This window comes from Oxyura jamaicensis, chromosome 3 (assembly GCF_011077185.1).
Source record: "Oxyura jamaicensis isolate SHBP4307 breed ruddy duck chromosome 3, BPBGC_Ojam_1.0, whole genome shotgun sequence".
Lineage (NCBI taxonomy): Eukaryota > Metazoa > Chordata > Aves > Anseriformes > Anatidae > Oxyura > Oxyura jamaicensis.
Genome location: NC_048895.1, coordinates 48,539,924 through 48,560,642, shown reverse-complemented (window position 1 = coordinate 48,560,642; position 20,719 = coordinate 48,539,924). Strand labels below are relative to the sequence as shown.

The 20,719-nt window shown below is 41.5% G+C and overlaps 1 protein-coding gene across 1 annotated transcript in view; it reads left to right on the top strand.

Moving 5' to 3' along the window:
- FNDC1 (fibronectin type III domain containing 1) overlaps positions 1–20,719 on the top strand; it is a 66,113-nt gene that overhangs the window by 29,217 nt on the left and 16,177 nt on the right. Inside the window, exons 4-13 of the mRNA XM_035321773.1 lie at positions 97–211; positions 1,080–1,267; positions 1,761–1,868; positions 5,234–5,422; positions 6,167–8,557; positions 9,646–9,761; positions 11,186–11,297; positions 12,731–13,111; positions 17,659–17,727; positions 19,637–19,798. Of these exons, the coding sequence (XP_035177664.1) occupies positions 97–211; positions 1,080–1,267; positions 1,761–1,868; positions 5,234–5,422; positions 6,167–8,557; positions 9,646–9,761; positions 11,186–11,297; positions 12,731–13,111; positions 17,659–17,727; positions 19,637–19,798 (3,831 nt within the window). The remainder of the gene's footprint in view (positions 1–96; positions 212–1,079; positions 1,268–1,760; positions 1,869–5,233; positions 5,423–6,166; positions 8,558–9,645; positions 9,762–11,185; positions 11,298–12,730; positions 13,112–17,658; positions 17,728–19,636; positions 19,799–20,719) is intronic.

Here is a 20,719-nt window from a genome sequence, read left to right as displayed (position 1 = left end):
TTGATTTTTTGTTTGTTGTTATTTTATTTTTTTATTTTTTAATTGAGATCTCCAATATTCTTGTTATTGAGGTGCTGTTTTATTTTCCCATTTCAGAGGAGGAAGAGGTGGAGGTGGCGCAGGACATAACGGTTCGTGTTATGTCCTCTCAGTCTGTGCTCGTTGCTTGGACAGACCCACTGCATGAAAAGCAGAAGGCTGCAGCAAATAGGTAGTTAACCCCATGTTTCCTTTTCTGAACAGATACCAGAGGTGAACTGCTGTCGGTGCACTGCTGATCAGTTTTGCATTTATTTAATGATGGTTGGTTATGGGAACAATTTAACTTAGGGCAAAGAAATTTGCATCTACCTGTGATGGTGACATGTAGGGGTTGTTTCAGAGAAGCTATCAGAAACCTGGCATGGGTAGGTGGGGGTGATGTACACCTCCAGCGCCCCCTGCATCCTCAGACCCTGCACAAACTCCATACAGCCGTGGCTGAGCAGGTCATGGTCTCCCATGAGCAGGGGAACGTGGCTTATGGCCTCACACCACACTGTCTGGAGACCAAAACAGAGATGGGCTGGAAACTGCCAAAGGCCTAAAAGTGCTGGGCTGTGCTGCTTAGCCTGGGAACAGCGAAGGCCTGCGCAACCTGAGGCTGAACCGCACAGCAGGAGAGGTGGTCACGTTAGATGCTCTCCGTTTCATTGTGGAGGTGATTATCTGGGCTGGCACGTGGGAACTGAGATGCCAGTGCTGCTCTGGGAGTTATGGGCTTCCAACCACCTGGCCACATCCATGGGATGGAGGCATGGAGCCCCCCTGTATGCCCAGCTTGGTTTGGAAAGCTCTGCAGCTTCCCCTGTGGGAAGGGGTGTTTTCAGCAGGAGGCTGGAGGAGCAGTCAGTCCTGTGGGGTGACAGCAGTTGGACTCGGTGAGCCTGCACAGGTGAGGCTGGCACTGGAGGTGCTCACCTTGGGATGGGGACTGGGCAGCAATGTGGGGCTGGGCCCCAGGGGCTGTCTGCTCTCCCTCTGGTCCTGCTAAATTTTTTGATGAGTGAATTTCTGTGCTTGTGTATTTCTAACGCCAGGCAGTACAGCGTTCGTTATCGGGAAAAGGGGGAATCGGCGAGGTGGGATTACAAGCAGGTGTCCAACCGGCGGGCGCTGGTGGAAAACCTGGCACCAGACACCATGTACGAGTTTGCCGTTCAAATCTTGGATGGAGAAAAGGAAGGCAAATGGAGTGTGTCTGTCTACCAGCGAACCCCAGAGGCAGGTATGTATTTAAAAAAAAAAAAAAAAAAGTCTGTAGCTCCTGCAGAGGGATGAGAGCAGGGAAGACTGATGGTTATGTTCAGCAGCTTGGCCCCCTGTAGCTACATTTGCTCCTTCCTTTGGGAGCAGCAGCACGGCTGCTGTCCCTCTGCGTGGGCAGCAAAATTTGGTTCTGCCTCCACGGAAGAAGCCTTGGGGCGCCTTTGATATAGGGAAGTAGTCCATTGTGACTGAATCATGTATTTCCTCCTAAGACATGGTAGTAGTCTCATACAGACAGCCTGTCCCAGAAAGTATGGGCCAAAACTTCACAACCAAAGTCTGATGTAGAAATGTAATATGGGCATGCATGGACCTGAGCTGTGTGTGTACTTCACATTTGTCTTTCAAATGACCATATAGGCAGTTCTGCTGTGAGAAGAAGGAGCAGAAAGCATGTGCTATACGGGGTCAGTCTTTCTTACTTGCCTTTTCTGGGTATGGCTGTTCCACAGCTCCTGCCAGTGCACCTGAAAATCTGGATGTTTGGCCATTAAAGGGCAAACCAACCTCTGTAGCAGCATCCTGGGATGCTCTCCCAGAGAGTGAAGGAAAAGTCAAAGGTAAGTCATCACTCTTGTTTTTTAACCCCCAGAAGGAGCTGATCTTCTCAAAACCTGATTGCTGCTCCACCACAAGCTGGAAACGCTGACTGTGCCAGAACTTTTTTGGTTGTTAGTGCCTTACACCCAAGTAGGATCTTGTTTCCAGCCCAGCTTCAGCTACTCCACTGTGTTGCTGAGAAGCTGTCACCTTGTGCCTGGGATGTCACAGAGCTTCCTGGGGCATCACGCATGCAGACTTACCTCTTCTTCATTAATAAGCAGATTGAAATGAAGCTCAGGAAAGATGTTTACCAAAGGTTTTTTAAGTTAGGCAGAGAAGTAAGCTAGGAAGAGTTGGGTAGCTGCCAAGAAAGTGAGTGGGTTTAAATTGTGTTTTATTTCTAGTTTATTGTGGAAGAAAAGCTTCTGCTTATAAAGCAAGCAAAAATAATGATTTCAGCAGATTTCACACATAAGGTTTGTGCAGTGTAGTATTATCATATGTGGATGTAAAGCTGATTTGTCAGTGGCTATTCACTTGCATGGATTTATTTAAAAAAAAAAAAATGCTTTCTGGGATTTTCCCCCCCTTTTTTCCCTCCAAAAAGGAATAGTCAGGATTTTTGGCTGCTCCCTTTCTCCATTGATTGATGGGGCTGTGTTCTCCAGTTACACAGGTTTTTGGAGGTGCCTTATCAGCACTGTCGCATCTCAGGCTTTACAAAAACCATGGGCTTGGAGGGGAATATACTGTGTCCACTAAAAAGACCTACTGTATGTATTCTTCAGGGCAGTGGTGGAATTCCTTCCTCTTTGAAGTCCATAGGAATCTTGCCAACCACTTCAATGGAGCTGCAATTCTGTCCAAGAATCATTATTTCTTAAAGTTGGGTCATGCAGGGACATTATCTGAAATTTAAAATCTGCTCCTAATTTTGAGCAGTCTGTGACCCTTTGTCCATATTTATCCATATGTTAGATGATTCATACAGGGCAATTACTTTAAAGATACCTGATATTAAAGGGCTGAACACTTTTATGCACCTAATATATCATTAGGTTTTCCTTAGGTATGAAGTATTAGAAGAGAAGCCTTATTTTTAAACTAAATAAATTGCATAAATAATATTTATACTGGCTAAGTTAAACCACCATTAGTACTTAAATCATTTTGATAGCACATGATAATCTTTTTTCTTGGAATTTTTGTCTTTTTGTTCTTTTGTTTTTTCAACCCTGTCCTTTCATGTGTTTATATCACATGTTAAAATGGTGGAGAAATTGCAGTCCAGTAACCATTAGAAACTACCAGCAGTAACACCAGTGCCTGTGTAATTAAAACATCTCTGCATCCTAAATCAAGCAAACAAAAAAATCAAATCCAAAGTTCATGATGCCTTCTAATACAACCAGTTGGGGTTTTTTGTTTGTTTGTTTGTTCATTTGTTTTGTTTGTTTGTTTGACTGAGCAGTAAATACATTTGCATATTGATGTGTTTGGTTTTTTTTCTTGATTTTGATGATGTTATTTTTTAATGCAATGAATGTAGTCTCATTTTCAGAAAATATATATATATATAAGTTCCCGGTTCATAATGGTGTTGTTATTTTCTAGAGATCTCTGATCATTCACTTGGAAATTGTTTTCAAAATCCTGTTTTGGTCTGATACCAGTGCCTCTGACAGAGGCTTCAAAAGGCAAGGAGGCCCGCATGTGGCCAAGGTCTTACCTGCACTCTGAGATACGTCTCTTTGAGGGTGTAAGGAGAAAACTCCTCTTCATGCCCACAGTTATCCCTTACCCCTAGGGAGGGGTGAGATATCCCTCCCTACAGAAAGTGAATGAGGTGCACAGGTATCACTGTAACCCTGAACTGAAAGGTGAGAGCAGGGTGAGTTTAAGTGGCAATGAGGCTGTGTTTTGCTGCCCGTGCAGGGGTGCTTGTCCCCTGCTGTAGTTAAACACAGTGTTGTCTGACAGCAAAGGCTGTAATGTTGTTGGACAGAGGTTATATTGCTACCATTTGGTGACATCCAGTGCTGTTATTTCCTGATGGAAGTCCTTTCTGAATAAAAGTCTTGATCATCAAGGCATGGATTTTACCTGTTGTAGATTACAGCTAAAACCCCAGTGCAGAAACCGCTCAAAGTGAAGGCTCAGCTGGAAGCACTCATATTTGTCTGCAGTAAAATTGATCACATGATTAAAGTGCTTTGGTGCTTTCATAGGGGTGCCCCTCAGGCTCCAGCACCATATATGATACGGTCTTCAGAGCTGGTAAAATTTCACCATAGTGGACTGGCAGAGCTGCTTATGCACAGCTAGGGTCTTAAAGTGCGGTGCAATTACAGCCATGTAAAGGCTGTGTTGGAAATGTAGGACAAGAAAGTAATTAATGGTCATTAGTAATGTCACCTGATTTTAATACTGATGTTTTGAAAAATAATTATGTGAATACGCTGTTTTGATCTTCATCCAAATAGTTGCCATGGGAAAGAAAAATTTAAAACTTTATTATTTGCTGTTGATATTGCTACAGTCAGCAACATGACTGTGGGTTATCCACCATTATGAACAAGTTATGTTTGCAAGAATGTTCTCCGGATCGTGTGTTGCTGATTGCAGAAGTCACAGTAACTAATCAGTAAGTATAAAATTTCTCTTTCCCCTGGGAATCCTAACATCTGTTCAGGCTCTGTTGGCTGTAACAGCACAGGTACCCGGACTGTAGTGAGCTGCAATCTACCCAACGTTTGCACTGTCTTCCAGACTAGATTTCCACAGGCAGTAGGGCAGTTCATATTTTCCTGGCATTGTCCATATATGTTTTCTACCTCCAGAACATTTTCTCTTTTGAGCTTTCTTTGGTTTTGATTTGGGGCAGTTAATTTTTTCAGAGAAGTTTTTTTTTTCTTTTTTTTTTTCTTTTTTTTTTTTTCCTTCATTGGTCAGTGTCCAGAAACAATAAATGGCCTCCTAGTGCAGCACACCAAACCACGCAGTAGTTGGTGCTGTAACTTTCTCATGTTTCCCACCCCTTCCCTGGAACGCACAGCTGTTGTCCTGCTCTTATTGGTGACTCTTCACACTGATGGAGATTGTTGTCTATGTATTTTACAGAGGTATAGCTAACATATTCTATCTCAGTCGTTAGCACATTGACATGATTTGTTTTTTCTTCCTATTAAGATGAAAACATATTTATTCAACTTACCGATATATATAATCATGTCTTTATACTCCAGCTGTTGACTCAGCGTGCATTGCTAGTGTATTAATTTTAGTAATGCACGTTCTAATTCATCCTACCCATACAGTCTGTCCGCTGGAAACAGGACTGTTTTCAGTTTCCTCCTTCCAACCGTCTGCCAAATCATTTCAGAATACATTCTTTCATACGCCCCTGCTCTCAAGCCTTTTGGAGCAAAGTCCATCACCTACTCTGGAGCTACAACATCAGCCATAATAGATGGTCTGCAGGCCGGGGAGCGCTATATTTTCAAAATTCGTGCTGCAAACAGGAGGGGACCAGGTCCTCAGTCTAAAGCCTTCAGTGTTGCCATCCCAGCAGGTAAGAACCAGCCACTCACCAACTGCTTAGTCTGCCTATTCTTTCTTGGGCCCAGTTATGTCCATTCTCACTGACTTTGTAGCTTCCTCTGCACTCCACCTAACCCATTGGATTTCACTTCTTTAACACTGTTTCTGCTAGCTCTTTTTCTCATTACTTTGTCTGCTGGTAGATAAGTGTTCATCACTCTGCATCATGTAATATTGTGGACATTTTAATTAATATGTTAAATAGAGTATGGTACGTATTTATTTCCTGGTATGCTGCATGAATACACTGTGCTCTTATTATCCAAAGGCCAAAGAAAAACACACATGGTTCTTTGGTTGCACCATTCCTGAAAAGTCTCGCTCTTTGAAGTCAGCTAGATTGGCCTACTCAGATACAACTCTGTGTTTGCTTCCTTGCTAAAGGGATGCTGCTGGGATGCAAGGGATTTACTGAATGAACTAAAAATGTGAGCCACAGCCTCAGACAGCGCAAAACCATGTCATCGATGTGGCTAAGCTCTGCTAAAGATTTGATTACACTGATAGGATGTTGCACTCCCTGCTTTTAGATATTTGATTTTAATTGCTTAAAGTTTTAACCAAGTTATGATAATTCCATATAAATAGGTTAGTACAAACGTAAATACTGTCTCATATTCTCCTGTGTTGTCTTGTTCTTGCTACCTGGCTGATTTATTTCCTTGCTCTGTTTTTGTGTTTCTTGTATTGTTATGAATAAACACTTTTTTTTCAGCTCCCAATGAAGATTCAGTTGCTCACCAACAAAAAAATATTCAAGACAATTCAGAGGCTAAAAACCCTGTGAATACTGGTTCATCTCCTTCTCAAACTTCTTCTGTTTCTTCTAAAGTCCAGACGTCACTTTCCTCTAAGCAGTCATCTGTTCGTTCACCTGGTGTTAGTGATAAAAAGAGTCTTCTTTCTGAATACAAGAATAAAATCTTGTCTCGAGGAGGGGTCCTAAGTAAATCTCAGTTACCTTCCAGAAAGACAGAAGAGCTGGAATCTGATCTCCAGTCCACCGAAGTGACAGATGATCACAATTCATCTGAAGAAGCTGCAACGATGCCACCAAAAGCTGAGGATCAGAGGAGGGTTGTTAGACCCATGTCCCCCAGTCGGACGGTCCACCCTGTCCTTACTGCAGGGAGGACCCCTGTTCGAACCCACACATCAGAACTGTCTCGGCAGGTGAATACAGAGAAACGTGAGCCATCGGCACTGTCACCATCCTCAGCACAGCGCTCTTCTGCCTCATCTGTTCCTAAATACACAGACAATGAAACAAAACAACTGAGGCAAAGCAATGCTAATGTGCCTTCTCCTAAAGCTTCTTCCCATTCTCTGCCTACTAAGAGTAATGATCTTGCTGGTAATGTGGAAGAAAAGCCAGATCCCATGGTGAAAGTGCCTTCTAAAACTTCAGAGCCTGGTCGCCTGGCTTTGCCATCAAACCACCAGTCTGCTGTGTCTCACGAGGTGGTCCCAAGCCATCCAAGTAGGTCTGGGTCTGTAGGTCATTCACACCAACCCTCTTCCAAATCAACAGACTCCCGTGCTCATGACAGTCATAACAAATTTGACAGTGAGGAAGCAGAGGGCAGAGCAGGACAGCCCAGTTCTAGGTCACAGCAAACAAGGCTTCCCTCAGGCTCCAGTTCTCGGACATGGAAAGATTCAAAATTAGCAGCGGTGGCGGTTTCATCGAGATCTGCTGTTTCTGGTCACTCTTCACCTCACTCTCGCTCTACCACCAGTGCCAAATCTAATGGAAAGGATGTTGATAAGAGTTACAGGGAGGACTCACAAGATGAAAACCCCTTACACCCAGATGTTGCACACAATCCATCTCTACCCTCTTCCAGGCAGTCTTCTTCAGCTATCTATTCTAAGAGAAGAAATCCTCATGTTGATCCTGATTCTCACCTCAGAGAGACACACAGTGAAAAGTCACCCCACTCTGACTTGGGAGAAGAACAACAAAGTCAAGTAGCAGCTCCAGAAAAGCATTCTTTGCAGTCTCCTCTTTCTAAACACAAGCTTGAAGAGCAGGACAGTCAAGAAGTAAAAGAAACCCTTGCTCGATCCAAACCAAGTGTGTCTTTGCCTAAAAAGACATTCCCTTCTCATCTTCCATCCCAGAAGACCTCCCGCTCAGAGCCTCTGCAGAAGGCACAAACCAGTCCTTCCTTACTGCATTCCAGGGGCCGGCGCCTCCCATCCCCTGCCTTATCCCAGAGCAATGAAGAATTGCAGGAAGATGATGATGAGGATGTAACAGAAGGCAGTGACAGAGCCAGCAGCCGCTCTGTGTTTCCTAAAGAGGCGTCCTCTTCTAGGGGATTGCCTGCATCTTTCTCTCAGGGAAGTTCAAGTTCGTCTCTCTCAAAGCAACATCAGCCACGTTCTCAGGTACCTCCCTACAATTCAAAACTTACTCAGCCAGACTCCAGTTCTGCCAGTAACACAGCAAAAGAAAATCAGTATAATTTAAAGCTGCCATCCACTTCTTCAAGGCAAACTCGTCCTTCATTACCTACTCGATCTAGGGCTGCTACAAGGACAGTGTCCCAAACAGAGAAAAAATATGGCCTGTTGCCATCTAAAATGTCCAAAACTGAACTTCCTCAAAAAGTTCCTTCCTCCTCTTCTAAATCTCATCAGTCAATTTCTAATGAAGAGGATGATTATTACAGTGAATATGATGAGAAAGAAGGGGAAGAGAAACCCACATCTTTGGCAGCAAAGTGGTCCCCTTCTGTTTCTAGAGGTAACAAAAACACATATGATGACACCACTAGCAATACAAGGAAATCTATGGACACTCTTCTACCTCACAAACTAAGATCTGAAGAGGAAAAGAAGGAAGAAACTCCAACATTAAAAATGTCTTCTCCTGAATCACCAGGCAGCTCTGCTATAGCATCACGAATTACTCATTCCCTTAACAAACATACCCCATCTAAACCAAGCTTTGTCTGGCCGCGTCCTTCTGCATCTACAACAGCGCATACTGTTCCTCCAACTGTTTCTTCTTCCACTCTGTCCCCTCGCCAGCGACTGCTGAACTCCAGGCTACGGAGCCCTTTGCAGCGACAATTTGTTAGACCTCCTTATAGGCAAGGTATCTTACCTTTGTTCTAGTAACCTTACTGAATTGAGTTTTTCATAAGATCACCAATTAGGTGAAAATTCCTCTATCAGAATGCAGGCTCAGTTATTTAGTACAGCATATTACTTTTTGTTTTGGTGGTTCTCAGGGAGCCCAGTTCTTAAGGACATTGTCTAATCAGTGTGATGTAATGCCCGTGTGAACCATGTGGCTGTGCTTTCTTATCTGCTATGCTTTAGACAGATTCAGTGTTGTGTGGAAGTCCACCAGCTTGCAGAGCTTTCAGCTAGGAGTGAACCGTAAATAATAACACGGAGGATGAGATCTCTGGCATGAAAGCTTTCTGTATGGAGGTAGGACACCAGCTTACTGCTAGCCATGGAGTTGGGAGGTTGATGGCTGTGGGGTGTTCATTTATCTATAATCCTTTCATGTATATTTTCTGGAGGCAAGTCTCTGAGCTAGGATGGGAAAATTGCTGCCATTTCTGAGCTGGAGGGGCTGCAGGTCAGTAGCACAGCTTCTCCAGTTCTGAGCTGTGTGCTTCTGCATAGCTAGAGAAGGAGAGCCATTCCTTTAAGAGGTAAAAACAAGGGAGGTAATTCCTGTTCCCTCTCATTGCAGTTCAACTCTGCAGCTTTGTGTAAGGTTAGGTTAAGAAAGTTGTTCTGTTTAGTAATGTTTTTTTATTTTTTATTTTTTTCCCCTCAACACACTCCCCAGATGTTTACAAAGTCCCTAAGCATTTTACTGGCAGTGTTTCTACCTCCTCTGCAGCGCGGGGCAACCAAAGGGGGCTGCTGGATTGGGCCTGTTATGGTTTCTCAGATCCAGCAGTGATGTCACAGCTTGGGTCGGTTGCTTAATGTTTGAATATTGAATACAGATTCCGAGGCATATTATAATGATGAAGTCCTGAATATCTGCAACTGTAACAAAAACTTATGTGTTGCTAGTGGGAGTCGTTTATAACCTGCACCAGTAAAATACCTCCACATGATTTATACTTAACAGTACGTTCATAATTCCTTTGCATTTAGGTTGTGCTATGTAGTATGTACAGCTTTCTTCAGAATAGTGTATTTTCTTCTCTGTTTCAGGTTACAATGGCAGGCCTAATCTTACAACAAAAAATGGAAATGGAAAAATACTACCTGGTAATAATGGAAAACCAAGTGGACAGAGAGTAATCAATGGCCCTCAAGGAACAAAGTGGGTAGGGTGACCTTCTCTGCAAATTCAAGATGCTTTGGCCTTTTATTTTACATACTTTTTCACTGAGAAAAGACAGCACAGTGCCGTCAGTCAAAGAAGCTGTAAAATGAGGTTGCGTTTAGTGATGTAATTCCACTTTTCTGCTTCAGTCTAAAGAAAATACTGCATTTCATTATTTGAATATTTCAAATGTCTGATTTAAAGCCTAATGACTTGAATTTTCAACTATAGCATTACTCCTATAGATTTAGCGAAACATTTTTCCTCACAGTCAGGGAGACTTGTACTACCCAGGGACTCGGGGCTTGCCCGCTGTGCAGTGTGTGTGGAAGCTGCCTGGCACAGTTCCTGTGAAGGATGGGCTCAGCGGTGCTTCTTCCAGATGCACACTCCAGGGAGAAGCTTGTGAACAAGTGTGGACACACCAAGTCACTGCGCAAGTGGCACGGTGCTGTGAAAGCACATGTGTCACAGTAACTTCCCTGGGGTGATAGGCCTTGAGGTGACACCTTCAAGGGTTTTGTGGTTCAGGCAGAAAGTTCCTAGCAGTATTGTCAGAAGAGCTCAGGCACCATGAATGGGAAGTCTGGGGAGGAGCCTAAATGCCCAGACTTTGTCTGATCTCATGATTTACTGTCCCTCCTGCTACAGCCTTTTCTCCAGCACCAAATTCAAGTCTTCCTTGCCAACTTGAAAGTGCTGCTTGCGTCCTCTTCCCAGTTTCTTCTTGGCACTTAGTTGCTTTTTGTATTTTTGTGTTCTCTGCCACATTAATTTGCGTTCTCTGCCTGTATATATTAACCCAGGTTAAAACAACATACAATTCAGCTATTCTGGGATGAAATAGCAATAAGGATTGGATATGAACTGAAGTCACCTCTTGAATTCAATTCAATTCTCTCGGACAGATTTGTTTTTTGAGACAGAGCCTTTTCTTCAGTCTCCTACCCCAATTAAAATCTTAGCTACTTAGTTTTCACTGACATTTCAATCTAAACTAAGTAGTCTAATTTTATTTCTATTTATTATTATATACATATATATATTAGTAGTAGACATACCTTGAAATCCCAGCTTCAAAAGGACTCAGGGTCACACCCACAGCAACATTACAGTAATCTACCTTAAGAGTTGTGTAGCCCAAGACAGTCAAGAGAGTTGCTCTTGTGCGTGTGAAGGCAATATGAACATAGTTTTTGTGCAGCTCTGGAGCCCAACTCCTAGAGATTTGCCTTCTTCAGTGGTAATTTTTCGGTGACTCCTATACAATTAGTGACTCACTTTTAAAAGTCTGTCTGTAGGTGTGATAGCTATTCCTGAATATTATGCTTAACACGTGAGATTTCAGCAGGATTTCTGCTGCTGTGAGACTTCATTTCACATTCTCTTGTGTTAGCTAAATTTGAGTCCATCTATTGCTTTTAGATTGTAGATCTTGACCGAGGGCTAGTGTTAAACGTTGAAGGAAAATACCTCCAGGATTCTCAAGGCAAACCTCTCAGAGTGAAATTAGGAGGGGATGGACGTACAATTGTTGGTAAGTGATAACTTCCTTCTTACAGAAAAAAAATGTACATTTTTTGTGACCACTGTACAAATCTTTGGGCTGTTGTGTGCTCCAAGCATCCCCAGGTCCCATGCTAGCCACTTGGGGTTCCTGTGCTTTAGGTCACTGTCCTGGTTTCAGTTAGGACAGTTATTTTCCCTCCTAGCAGCTGGTAGGGTGCTATGTTTTGGATTAGGATGAGAAGAGTGCTGATAACATGCTGATGTCTTAATTGCTGCAGAGCAATGCTTATACTAAGCCAAGGACTTTTCAGCTCCTCGCTCTGTCCTACTGGTCAAAGGGGTATTCCATACCATCTGACGTCATGCTGAAAATATATAGGGGTGGCTAGCCAGGGTGGGGGGGCCGGCTGCTCGGGCTTAGGCTGGGCATCGGTCAGCGGGTGGTGAGCAATTGCATTGTGCATCACTTGTTTGTACATATTATTATTATTATCATTATTATTTTCTATCTTAATAAACTGTCTTTATCTCAACTCACAGGCTTCACTTTCCCGTTTCTCTCCCCCATCCCAGAGAGGGAGGGGGGAGGGTGAGCGAATGGCTGTGTGGTGTTTAGCTGCCAGCCGGGTTAAACCACAACAGTCACCATCAGGCAGTCAGCGCATAGAAAGACCTAGGGATGCTTGGAGGCATCCTGCAAGTCTCCTGAGTATGAGGCAGCAAGAATCAAGTCTGTCTCACTTGTAGCAGCATTAGAAAGGACTGCAGAACTGAGCCAGAATAGCGATTTATGCTTGTTTATTTATTTATTTACATAAAAAGAATTATTCCCCACCACTAGACTGTTCCACTCATATGTGTGTGATTTTTTTCTTCTCTGAAACTGAACACAACTAGTAAAAAGCCCTGTATGTGATCTGTGAAAACAGTGCTGGTTGCATACCAATTACTCTGAATAGATCTTGAATGCAGATTCAGTGCCTGCTGTTAAACTGCTGAGCATGAATACTTGCAGTATCCGGAACTTGGCACAAAGGTTTATCTGCAGTGACAGCATCTCACCATCTTATCCCAGTTCTTCCTTGCACATGTTTGACAGGGAACAATATATTGTTTCATTGTACTTTTCATCAACAGTTAAGAGATTGACTGAGATTAAATGCAAACAGTGTCTGCACGCTGTGATTCTGAAATAAAATCTCCCTGCAGTCTTTCCAAGAAATGTTATCAAACTTCTGATAAAGTGAACAGCACTGCAGTTTACCTGAGGTTTCTTGGAAGCTTTTTCTAATTTCCTTAGCCATGGGTCTTTCCTAGATAACAACATTCTTCTCTGTCAGCTTAATTACAGGAGGCCATAATCAGTCTGTGTTCTTGTGGTACCTACTATTGTTAAATACCATACTATAAACCTTCAATGGATTAATAAATGAGATTTTTTGGTTGTGTTCTTTTTCCTAGATGAAAAGGGTGCCCCAATGGTGAGTCCTGATGGAATACCTTTATTTGGACATGGCAGATTTAGTAAGCCAGTAGCAAGTGCACAAGATAAACCAATAATAAGCCTTGGAGGGAAACCTCTGATTGGTCTTGAAATGATTAAGAAAACAACCACTCCCTCAACTACTACTACAACGATACCCACAACAACTACCACAACGACTACTACAACCACTACAACTACTATTGCTACAACTACCACCACCACTCCTGAACCAACCACAACTGAACCACCCACTGAGAAACCACCCCCAACCTGTCCTCCAGGCACCTATGGGCAGTATGATGACGAGGGCAACTTGGTGATAGGATTTGATGGCCTGCCAGAGTGCAATGCAGAAGGTAACTTCCTTTTGCACTGTTTGAACTTCTTTGGTTGTGCCGTTTATACAGCTCATTTGCACAACTGTAACGCAGGAAAGAATTTGCCTCTGAAAAGTTTGGTCCACATGGTAAGGTAGGAGCCAAGATTAGAGCAGATGGAGAAGGTTTTGTGTGTAAAAATGCATTTCCACTAAAAATGTCAAATTGCCCCGAAGATGAAGTTTTTTTTTTTTCATGTAAATACATTTATTTCAGCAAAATCTTTGCCTTTTGCTGGATCCAATCTTTTCACATATGTTCCTGCACACGTGCACAAACACAGGCAGTAGTTTTTGTGGTTAAAACACCCCCCTAGAATCAAATCCTCACTCCAGTTCAGACCAGGTATGGACCTGAAAGACACTATACATTTTGTCTGTTTTGTGTTTTTTCTCACCAGAAGTTCTGAAAAATCTCTCTTTTCGGCTATAGTAGCACCAACAAAATTAAATTCTTGTTATGTTGCCAGCTCTCAGAGACAGAGATTTTCAAGCAGGAATGTAGGCCAGCATTGATGAATCTGGGGAAAGACAACCCTGGCTCTACACAGATAAGGCTGAGATCTGCACAGTAATTTCTTTCTCATCTGAAAGTTGAAAACTGTGTTGGTTCATGTCATTATTTCTCTGTTGCAGTTATACAAATTTAGGATGTGGTGCCAAACTGAAATCCAAAGTAAACAAATATAAATCAACTGGAGACATGGAGTCTTGAGCCTGTTCCTACCAGGTTTTATCCTTTCATCACCTGAATGTTGGATTGCAAATCATTTTTTATTTTTATTTGTATTTATTTATTTATTTATTTATTTTTCAATGCAAATCTGCTTATTTTATAAAACTGGATCAGGGAGCACCATGGCAGTCCTCATCCTTTCCACTTATAGGTAGTCCCCAGAATAATCCACACCCAGGCAGTAGAAGCATGTGTATAACCTAAACAAGGGATGGAAGTCACACATTTGACAGTCGCAGTAGCCAGTTTCAAGAGGTAATTAAGCCCATTTAGCTTCCCATTGTAGAGCTGTGTTTCTGAAGACAAAGCAGATTTACAAGTAGGTCGTGTAACTGTGGCCTAAGAACATGAACTGTCATGTTGAAGAGAGCAGAAGATACAGAAAGGTGTGGCTTCAGCAACTAAGAGTGAATGTAAGGATAGCATCTTTGGAAAGGATCTCAGAAGGCTGAAAATTTACTTGCCAAGTACACTCGATAAATAATGAGTCATAGATAATGTTGCCACGCACAGATGGAATGACAGTGATTTGTAGTATTAATATCTATGCAACAGTTAGCCCCATGTTTGACTGTACTTATAGGGGTGTGTATGCATATATATATATGCATAGATAGCTATGTATACATATACATGAAAACATATATATATATATATAAGTGACATCATCGTTAGACATTTATTTGAAGATTTTTTGATTTTCCCTTTGGTGCATTCAATGTTCTTAACTGTGTTTACAAATACCTTACAAATATTGCTCTATGTGGTCAACCTGGTATTTTCAAAGTTGCCTGGAGGGGACTGTAATTTTCAGTAGTGTTGGTGTGCTTCCCACTCCCAACAGCTTCTTTTGCTTGCCGTAAATGTTGCTTATAATTCTGTAGTGCTTCGTCTTTTTGGCCTGTGCTATTTAGTACCTGAAGGACATCTTCTGAGAATATACATTTTAAGAACAATAACAGTTTGTGAAATATGGCTGGCCTGAGTCTGAGTGTAGGCTCCAGAAGCTGAACAATACAAAACTTTGCAGTGTTATTTTTAGGAGAGGTGTGGGTTAGGCAATTCATGTGATTTTATGAGTATTTAAAAACATTCTGCTTTTTTTTTTTTTTTTTTTTTTTTCCTTCTACCAGATAGGCTTGATGAACCTTTTGAACTTTGTTAGAGGCATGAATGAGGAACAGTGTTTTTTTTGTGCAAATTTGTGTGTTCGGTGAGAATGTCTTCTAAAGTCACTCCTAAACCGCCTGACATTTCAACAGTAAGTCTGTAAATGCTTTGAAGTGGAAGACTGAAAGTATAAGATGATGCTGGATTTCCACTTCTTATTCATAACATGAGAAATATTAATCCCTAACTTGCAAGTATGAAAGTTTATCTGAAGAGTAGTTAATGGGATTTTCTGGAATTTATTTATTTATTTATTTATTTTCCCTTCATCCTGGTGACCTGCCTCCAGTTGATGAATGCAGCAAAACAACCTGCCTGTTCCACAGAGGAACTTGCTTGAAGAGAAACCATCACTATAGTATTTATTTATTGGTTTCTGTTTGTTTAGCAAGTGCTGCATCTATTTCAAGAGGGATAAACAACTACTACTTGAGCTATCAAAACACTTCATGCAGTTCTCCCTTGATTGTTTCCAAATCGTACTTTTATATTGTCTTTCCCTTTAAACTTCATCTGGAAAATACTCCAGTTCCTTTAATGAAATACTTATTCTCTCAAAGCTTGATATTTTGTTGCTAAGAGCTTTACTCCTAAACAGTCAGAGCCTACAAGCGCCAAAAAACACCGCCACATGTTCGACTCACACTTTGGCAAATTTGCTTACTCTCTGGCATAAATTTTGCTTGACCCAGCAGAATTTATTATCAACATTTCGCTAGATTCAGCAGTCTTGAACTTTCAAGAAGGAGTTTGACCGCACAGGCATGATTTGCCAATGAAACCAGCTAAACGTTTTTCTTGATCTCACAAAGATTAGAAGTCAATCGATCCTTAACCACTTGCTTTATGTGAGAACATCGAGTGGTTATTGGGTGGTCTGCTGTCCTTACAGATGGCAAACAAAACTTAGCTTCACTTGGTACGGGCAGGGTTAATTGAAAAGCTGCAGCGAGGGTGCTTGGAGCTAGCTGGAGGACTGCAGCTGGTTTATGTGGAGAAAATTAAAATGGCAGGTACTATGGGAGTATCCCTGTTGCCTTCGTGCCACAGCTAATGCTAAAGAAACACAGTGAAATAGAAGACGCTGCACTAGCACAGAAATATAAAGTAAGATTTATTTACACTGGATTTTATGTGGATGAGGGCTGATTAGATAATAGGTGTGAATGAGTTGAAATCTGTCCCTGAAGGACTTCAGCTGTGCAAACCCAAGCCTCCTGGTTACTTGGATATAATCAGAGAAGTGCATACATTGCATAAAGTGGTAGATACCATCTAACTGGGGTGAGAAGCTCTACAGAATTCCACAGAGGATCTATCTAGCCTCGGAGAAGTAAAGAGGCTTTAAAGTAAGTGGCTGATCTCCTGAAGAGAGGCTGCAGAAGTCTGCCATGAGAAAATGTCGTATTTTGCTATATGAAAGTCTGGCAAGAATTAACCAATTTCCTGTGTTTTCATAGCTTATTTTGGAATTAAAATTACTGCTGTGTGATTTGAGCTGTTTTTAAAGAAACAGATTGCAGTAGAAAAATATCAGTCTTTGTACAATACTTGTACTTGCAAAATGAAAATATATCATTCAGATTATATTTGTAAGTTATTTGAGGTTGGCTGTTGAAATTTTGTAATGCTCATAGTACAGGTATAGTAAAAATATCATTTTTTTCTTTCATATCAAGTTTTTTGTTTGTTTGTTTGTTTTCAGAAACATTACCAAATTTTGGATAGTCAATGCTGCCTTTCTCTTGCTTGTATTCATATACTACCCTTTCTTCAACCCCAACATTTAACTGGAGACCTCTGATTTTACCTGCCATGGATTCCAGCACAACACTTCTGCTTTCTTTGCATTGCTTTTCATGGCTAACCGGAGCTTTCTGAACTATTTGGCTTCCCACAATAACATGCAGAGAAATGTGTTTCTCAGAGCATGGGAGGAAGCCTCCAGAATTCACAAGATGAGGTAGCTGACGGTTGGTGTGTCAGGTACTGGATACATGACCTGCAGAGAGATTGAGATGATACACAGGAAGTAGAGCTAGTGCAAATTAAAACCCTGAGAGATACAACACCAACCACCTCCTTGTACAAATCCATTCCTTTGGGACTGCATTGACATAGTCTATAAATGGCATGGCTCTGTGGATTGCTTGATTTTTTATTGCCCTGCAAAAGATATTTGAAGACGTTTCATGTTTATTTGAATTTCTTGGACATATATATATATATGGTATATAAATTTCTTATTTGCTGCTCCTGAGACCATAAAATACTGTCAAATCCTGACTTGAGCATAGTGTACTTGCAGACAGTCTGCCTTTGGTCCAAAACCCCCAGGGCACAGGTCAGAGCCCCTGGAAGGTGCATTACACTTAATTTTTAGTAGTAGCTCTTGACCAATTTTCTCCCAGCAAAACTCCTGGCTGTTGTGACTAGTTATTGTTTTCTTATTCTAAGTGAGCAGAAGGGACTGTCACTGTGTTACCCAGAAACTTGGCATTTGTTTTATTTCTTTACAAATCAACTGAATATATATATATATTTATTTTAAACTTTATTCCAGAAGTATTTTACTAGGGAGGCTATTGAATTCTTACATGATATTTTTCTTTCTCCTTCAGTAGACACATTCTCAGGACTGGATTCAGATGTGACAGCAACTCCAGAGGCATATGTGATATATGATGATGGTACTGTTTAATTCTAAATATCTGTTGCAAGTAGTGACTTTTACTGTTTTGTTTTCCCCTTTTCTTTCTTTGGAGTCGGGTTTAGGGTGACAGGTTGATGTGCAGGAGTTTAAGCAAGCAGTGGTGATATGGAAAAGCTTTCCAGAGCCCTGTTACATATGTGAACAGCCATGGTGCAAATGCTACTGTTTCTGGGCCTGAGGGTCCCTTTCTGTCAGTCCTGCAATCTAACTGGAATCTCTTCTGGAAACAAATCACATTCAGAGCTGGTTCATACACTCGCCACTTCAATGCTAGACTTTCTCTGGTACAACTTCTAACTCCAGCCCAAACCCACTGGATTCTTTTACAGTAAAAAATCAAATTACTATCTGATTCCTGGAAACTTGAGTTTTTATCACTAGAGTGCTAATGAATTATTAATTCAGCATTATGAATATATTATTTTTTTGATCTGTAGTCTTCATTTAGGCTATAAAACATTCTCATACTGAATGAGATCACCTACTTATAAAATAATTAGTCTGCTGAATCCACGTGGAACTTAAAGAGATTTGAAAACAGATAGAAGAGGGAAACATTTTTGGGGGTTATAATTCATGCCTTCTTGTTATTATAAGTCAGGACACATAAAACTTGGCTTAAGAAGAAGCTTCAAATCCTAGCATTTAATTACAAGTTTGTACAGGGAATGCAAATAATAAATTACTGGAACTAGTATTCATTTTATGTCACCACTAACTTCTGATGTTTCTGCTTCTTGTATTCCTCAGATTCATCTGCTACTCCCACATATTAAAGCAGATAAATACAAACCTCTGTTAAACTCAAAGCTTTTTAGTATCAGCTTTGTAGTAGAATTTATGGCTCCAGAATAATAACGCTTATTCTTTGTGGATGCAGTGCTGGGAATATAAGTCAAACCAATCCAAAAAAATAAATAAAATAAAAGAGAGTGCAGCAGCTGTAGGGAACATATCCTAGACTTTTGTGCTTTTTATTCTGACAGCTGCATACTAAGGCTAATGTTTAGAATGTGGGAAGGAGAAGATGAACTTAGAACTGCACAAGTCTTACAAAGCATGTTCCTTATATCCTTGTGTAAGTGGAATATACTCAGTGTGCAGTTCTTTTGCTGGGGTTCCCTTCAGGGGCAGATCACCTACAGAAAACAGATTTCAGCAGTATTAGGAGAAAACAGTCAAAGCAGACAGCTGAGTTTCCATAGCCTGTACAAAAGGACAATGCAGGGATGCCAAATGTTTCTTTTCCTTCATTTTGTCTGTCAGTATTGTAGCACGGTGGCTTTGCAAAGAGCACTGGATTCAATGGGACTGAATACCAAAGAGGACTAAATATCAGGAGATTCACATTACTTTCCCTAATGGGACCATGGATGGCAAGTATTCATGCCTCCATGCCGAAAATTTAAGAGTAGTATGAACCAGCTCTAAGATTTTAGAAGAACAATGCAGAGGTGTCTTAAAAAGCCGTATTTTTTACTTCCTCATCTCCCTTCTTTGGCATCTGAGGGCTGTGACCAGGGATTCAGTTACTGTACTGTCTTCTTTTGTGGGGTTGTAAGGGGAGGTGGCAGATGAAGCGCATTCAGAGTATGTCTTTATGAATACATTTGTTAATTGTCACCCTTTTCACCTGTGTGAGTGAGGTCCCAGCCACCAAAGTCATTAGTATTTGTGTTTGCTGTCCATCAGTTTGGTAGAAGTCTTTGCAAGACTGAGGTGTGATTGACCATGAGTTAGAGGCCCGCAAGGGACCCACAGCAGCTGTGGGAGGATGCATAGCACTCCTTTGGGATTGTGTCTGGTAACAGAAATATTTCCCTTTTCCGGTTAAGCTAAAAGAACATGAAGCAGGCTAACGTTTTTATTTTATGTTTCCTTTGAAGATTACGAATTCTTTGAGAGCACTTTGCCACCAACCACCACCACTGTCACTACCACCACAACTTCTACAACAACAGAATCAGAAATAGACTATCCAGAGACTAGTGTTGTTGGCTCTGGCCCTGTGTCAGAATATGATATTGCTGGGAAGAAACGGTTCACTGGTAAGGATATCCTTTGTTTTATGTAACTTGCTACTTGTGTTGCAAGTAATTCTTTTGGGAGGGTCAGCTCTTATGCTGAGGCCATTGCACAAACATATCCAACAGAATAATGCACGGTCCTTGTAAGGCCTGCCTCCTGGGAAGCCCAAACACCAGTACTTGTTCATAGCTTTGATGCTTGTGTGTCTGCATGTGGGCTCACTGATATTGCTGAAGCACTGCAAACCTCTTTTTACTCTTCCAGTGTAAATGCTCTGCTTTATGTTCTGCATCTTGTTCAGTTTACTTGAAGTCAGTAAGAAAGCAAGAGTGTCTATTTTGGTGCTCAGTTCATCTCAGCTGCATCACTTTTAATTCACACTGGTAGTTCAGTCAATGCAAGTCTCCACATGACTGTGAGCTGTCCTCTGGAGGACCTAAATAACGTTTTGGATATGAACTTTCCAAAAGGTAAACAGATAGAGATAAATTTGGCTTTGCTATTTATATCTCGTCTCTGTAAAAGAAACATAGGGAAGGAACCCACGGTGTATTGGCATGAGCAATAAGTGATGCTTCTGCATATTTGAGCCATTCAGGTGTGTAGGTAGGTATTGCTGCTCTCACCTCAGGCTGCTCTGCTTCTGTGTCAGAGAAGCAGCCTGAGGTCAGACTGAAGGGATTTTGAGGTGCTAGGGCGCTATACTCCAGCTTCTGTCCCACACTGGTAGCCCCACAGCAGCCTTTTACAGACCTCTGTTATTTGAAGACCTCTGTTCAGGGGATGGAGAGTCAACTTTGATTCATGTCTTGCCTTACATTCCAAGATCTATAAGCTTAACACAGCTTAGAGTGGAGCTCTGCTGCTGGAGTAAAATATTTGGTTTTATATTTGCCAAGATTTTTTCCAGTGCATCCTCAGTTTCCCTGTCCAAATAGTTT